The following is a 4,608-nucleotide window of genomic DNA, read 5'->3' as shown; positions in this document are numbered from 1 at the left end:
TCTTATAAATATCGATTCATTTTTGTTATTTAAGTTGTGTAAATAATTCAACATTTACTAAAAAGATACTGAATTGCTCGATTGATACTGAACGGAATCTGAGAGTGGGGCAAGTCGCGTCCTTCCGTTCCAATCGTTGATTTATCTCGACTGGTGGCACGCCGTTGGAGCCTGGGTGTAACGCGTTGCCCATTGTACGTGTCCCTGTCGCAACGGCAACGATTTATCGCCGAGCACCTTGCACGCTGGCTCTGACGAAACGGTCTGTTGGTCAGTCCGCGTGACACTGTCTTCAGTCGCTCCGGTATCCGAGAGAATCGCTTAGACTAGATTGCCATGACGGTACATCGTTACGTAACGTGCGACGGTATCACAAGAGAATGTTTAATGGATTTTTCTAATAATAATAATTAATACCTCGTGAACTGGTTGCGACAGGTTGATTAAAAGATGCGCAAACAGGCTCCCGAATGAGAACGTTCACACGAATCGATGGATAAACACGTTTTAAATCTGTTTCACAACAAACGATCCCATCGGGATTAATTTTATCATGAGAAACGTCGTAGATCGAGATTAGAAGTGAAAATGAATTTAGGATTCATATCGAACTGGTAGGTCTGACCGTCATCGAGGGTGGGAAACAGCTGGCGAGTGCCAAACAGATTTATGTTATAGTATAAATTAATTGTACTAGCTGGTTGGGAGAGGAATTAGGTAGGAATCGTGAGGTGAACCGTAAATCAACTTCTCATTGTGCGGCGCACCCTTTCATACATATTTATTATACGTTGTTCCAGTCTGTGTCTTAATAATGAGGGAAAATGATCTGGCGGGCTTTGTTTGTTCTTAACTAGATTTTTTATTATTAACTGCGTGTCGCGTGTGTGTGTGGGAGTATCTGAACGATTAACAGAAAACTGTATTTTGAATTTACTATAATTATGTTGTACGGAATGCTTAAATTGTTGTCATTGTAAAGAAACAGGAATACGCAAAACGTGAGGGGGGAAAAAATGACGTTCACACTGTTTAGCGGTAGTTACGTGTTGGTGGAACAAGTTCCTCGTTGGAGATCGCGGAACGATCCGGGCAATCGTTGCGGACTTTCTTAGCACCAAGCCAATTGGACACGTAGCTATCTCGCGCGGTGCGACAACTTTTCCAGGCTGACTGACAGCGTTTCGAAACCCGCTTCCCATTGACGATACATGTTATTTACCAGAGGCTCGTTATTCAGGAACAATTTTATTGATACGTTACAGAATGCTGTTACACGTAACGCTTTTATCTAGCAATGTGACATTTAGATTTAGAATTACACTGACGACTTGAGAGGTTCATGGGAAAACTGTCTGCAAAGAGAAAACGATTTGATCTTCGATTGATTGTTGCTGGTGCTGGTGCTGGTTTTGGTGTTGAGATTGTTGGTACTACTGGCGTTGGGGCTCCTGTTGCTGCTAGTCGTGGGGCTGCTATTGCTACTGGTCGTGGGGCTCCTGTTGCTGCTAGTATTGGGTTTGCTGTTGCTGCTAGTGTTGGAACTGCTCTTGCTGCTAGTATTGGGTTTGCTGTTGCTGCTAGTGTTGGGGCTGCTGGTGCTGCTAGTGTTGAGGCTGCTGTTGCTGCTACTGTTGAAGCTGCTGTCGCTGCTAGTATTGGGGCTGCTGTTGCTACTAGTCGTGGAGCTGCTGTTGCTGCTAGTATTGGGTTTGCTGTTGCTGCTAGTGTTGGGGCTGCTGGTGCTGCTAGTGTTGAGGCTGCTGTTGCTGCTACTGTTACTGCTACTGTTGAGGCTGCTGTTGCTGCTACTGTTGCTGCTACTGTTGAGGCTGCTGTCGCTGCTAGGGTTGAGGCTGCTGTTGCTGCTCGTGTTAGGACACGAGCTGGATGCTATTAGTGTTGGACAATAGCTGGTGCTATTAGTGTTGGGGTTGCTGGTGTTAGGATTGCTGGTGTTGGGTCTGCTGGTGTTGGGGTTGCTGATATTGGGTCTGCTGATGTTGGGGTTGTTGGTGCGGCTAGTGTTGGGACGGCTGATGCTGTTGGTGTTGGGTCTGCTGGTGCTGCTTGTGTTGGGGCTGACATCCAGGGCTCGTTTTATGAAAGCAAACAGTCTCGCCACGGTTGCCAACGAGATCTTGCTATTCATTAAGCACCGCGAGTTAATTACGTACACGGGTTCAATTAATCCTCGGAGAAAAACCGACTCCACGCACTTTTCCTCTAATCCAATCCCATCAAGATTCGACTGATACGAGCCAACGAGCAATTAATCTGTCCATAGAAAGCTTCCAATATACAAGGTGTTTCAGTATCGACGATGCAACCATAGAAGGAGTGATTCTGATTGGATCAGAGAATAACTAAAATATATTAAATGAAGAAATTTTATTAATTTCACGATTTCTTCAAGGAAATCGACCTCGAACTTGTTCAGAACTTGCATTCTCTTCATCCTGTCGTAATTATTTTTCCTCTTCTCATAGACAATCACTCCATTTGCATATAAATAGTGGATCACCTTGTATGTAACCCGAGGTACGTGTCGATAATCGTAAAATTGATCGCTTTAGAGGATGACGGCTACCATCATCGATCGGCACTCTCGATCCCAATTTGCGCCAAGCCCGCAATAAATCAAACCGTTCAATTTCCATTTTGTTTTTCTTAACCAACGTAAATGGACCATGTAAAGCTTCCTGGAAAGCGATCGAGTCGCACGTCGGATAACGTCAACAGGGACATTCCCTACCGGAAGCTTGTACGCCTTTAGGAAAACCAATTGGGAAATACGACGACGGGATTCCAAACTTTCGATCGTTCGAGCGAGACAAATCGATTTTCTCCGGATGGGAATAATTCTCGTTGCCTTGCAAACGACCATTGGAATAGTCATTAATAAATACGTACAAGACCAGTCAGTCAGTCAGTCGTTCGTTCCTTATAGAGAAATCAATACAATCGGATATCAGGATTATTAAAATTAATACAAAACGAAAGGCTCGAATCTCGTCAACGTCTAACCTAAAAATAAGAACTTAAGAATTGAAAGAAAGCTTCGAGGAAATACGTTTAGCTCCTATGGGAACGTAATCAGCGTAGGAACATTCGTAGTGTCGTTCGAACGATCGTAATCGCATTAAACGTACAGTGAAAGCACGTTTCTCTTTCAATACCGCAGATTCCACAAGGTCGCTAAACAATAATAGAATCTACACAGCTGTCCGAGAATTTTTATTCAACATTTAAATATACACAGTGAGTGAATAAGTAACGTCAATTAAAATCATTCAATTACAGACATGGCGTAGCATAATTGTTTAGTATTTTATATATTATTTCTTATAAATTAGACATTTTCTCGAATCGCAAATGGCCACCGGATGTCGATTGGTACAGCCGATCTCCAATCGGTCCTTTTAATTGAGCAATTAAACTTTTCATGTCTGTCCGGGCCTGGTTAGGTGGTGGTGAGTTATGGCTGACCCGTTGCATCGATTGGGAAATTGAGTATCTCGTTTGAAGTGAACCGGGAGAGGAAGCGAGGCCTAATTTTCTCGATTAGAAAAATGAAAATATAATAAACCCGATTGGCACATAGTTACTCTCGTCCGGGGGCTAAACAATACGCCCGGATTTCAATGAGTTCTTAATTAACGCTTCTCTATCCTCCCTGTTTCGACGAAGGTCTCGTCTCGCGGCCCGCTCAATTAGCGTAACTCGCACTGCAGCGCACGCAATCCATTAGCCCGAATGCTTCGACTTCCCAGGATTCTATGCATAACATTCGCATCTGTGGGAAACGGTTCCCGTAAAACACCGCCGATTCTCTCCTGTCTTCATGGACGACGAATAATTAAGCACCGTGGAAATCGGCAAACAAACCTAAGTGATTATATAACCGCTCCAACAAGAGTCATCATCAGAGACATAGCTACTCAAAATCCATTGTAATTTTCATATTATGTATATATTATATATTATGTATCAATGTGCGAGTTTAAACGATTCTCAAATTGCGCAAAACTGCCATTTTTAATGATGGCGATGATTGTACGATTTTCCATCATAGTCAGTGATAGTCAATGAGCAGCGTAGTGAGACTCGAGGGTGTACGGCGAGTCAAGCGTGGCAATAAATATCCATCGCAAGTTTCGCCCTGTCATCGTCTGAATGGACCGCGGCGAGTATTCCGTGACGCAGTTGGAATCGGAAGAAATCGGCGGTTAGGAACGATTGGGAATAAAGGATCCGGTTTGATCGATGGGGGAACGCTGACGAGGAAACGCGCGTTCGCGCATTTACATTCGGCGGCGTTAAACTTTCGCGGCGAAACCGAAACGAATCATTGTGATAAATCAAGGGAAACGGCCGAGGCGTAATTACACCTGCTCTGATGAAGACTCGCTCGATCAGATGTCTGGATTATATTTTTCCTTACCAGATTTGCGAAACTGCTCGATTGAAACCAGATGAAATACAGATTTTTCATGCTGAGCCATGAGAATTCTCTCGTCCGCGTGTCTAATGAAATTCAACAATTCCGATTAGGCCAATCGAGATCTGTTTAACACTAGAAAGACTGAAATTTAGTATATATTGCCC

General features: G+C 43.7%; 1 protein-coding gene across 1 annotated transcript; it reads right to left on the bottom strand.

Moving 5' to 3' along the window:
- Positions 1–1,318: 1,318 nt before the first annotated feature.
- LOC108630249 (uncharacterized protein DDB_G0271670-like) lies at positions 1,319–2,152 on the bottom strand. The gene has a single exon (XM_018033428.1). The coding sequence runs from the start codon at positions 2,150–2,152 to the stop codon at positions 1,319–1,321; it is 834 nt and encodes a 277-aa protein (XP_017888917.1).
- Positions 2,153–4,608: the final 2,456 nt, after the last annotated feature.

The sequence above is a fragment of the Ceratina calcarata genome, unplaced genomic scaffold (assembly GCF_001652005.2).
Source record: "Ceratina calcarata isolate Rehan_Ccalc_2016 unplaced genomic scaffold, ASM165200v1 scaffold711, whole genome shotgun sequence".
NCBI classification, from domain to species: domain Eukaryota; kingdom Metazoa; phylum Arthropoda; class Insecta; order Hymenoptera; family Apidae; genus Ceratina; species Ceratina calcarata.
Note: the sequence above shows the minus strand (reverse complement) of the source record. Positions and strands in the feature narration are given on the sequence as shown.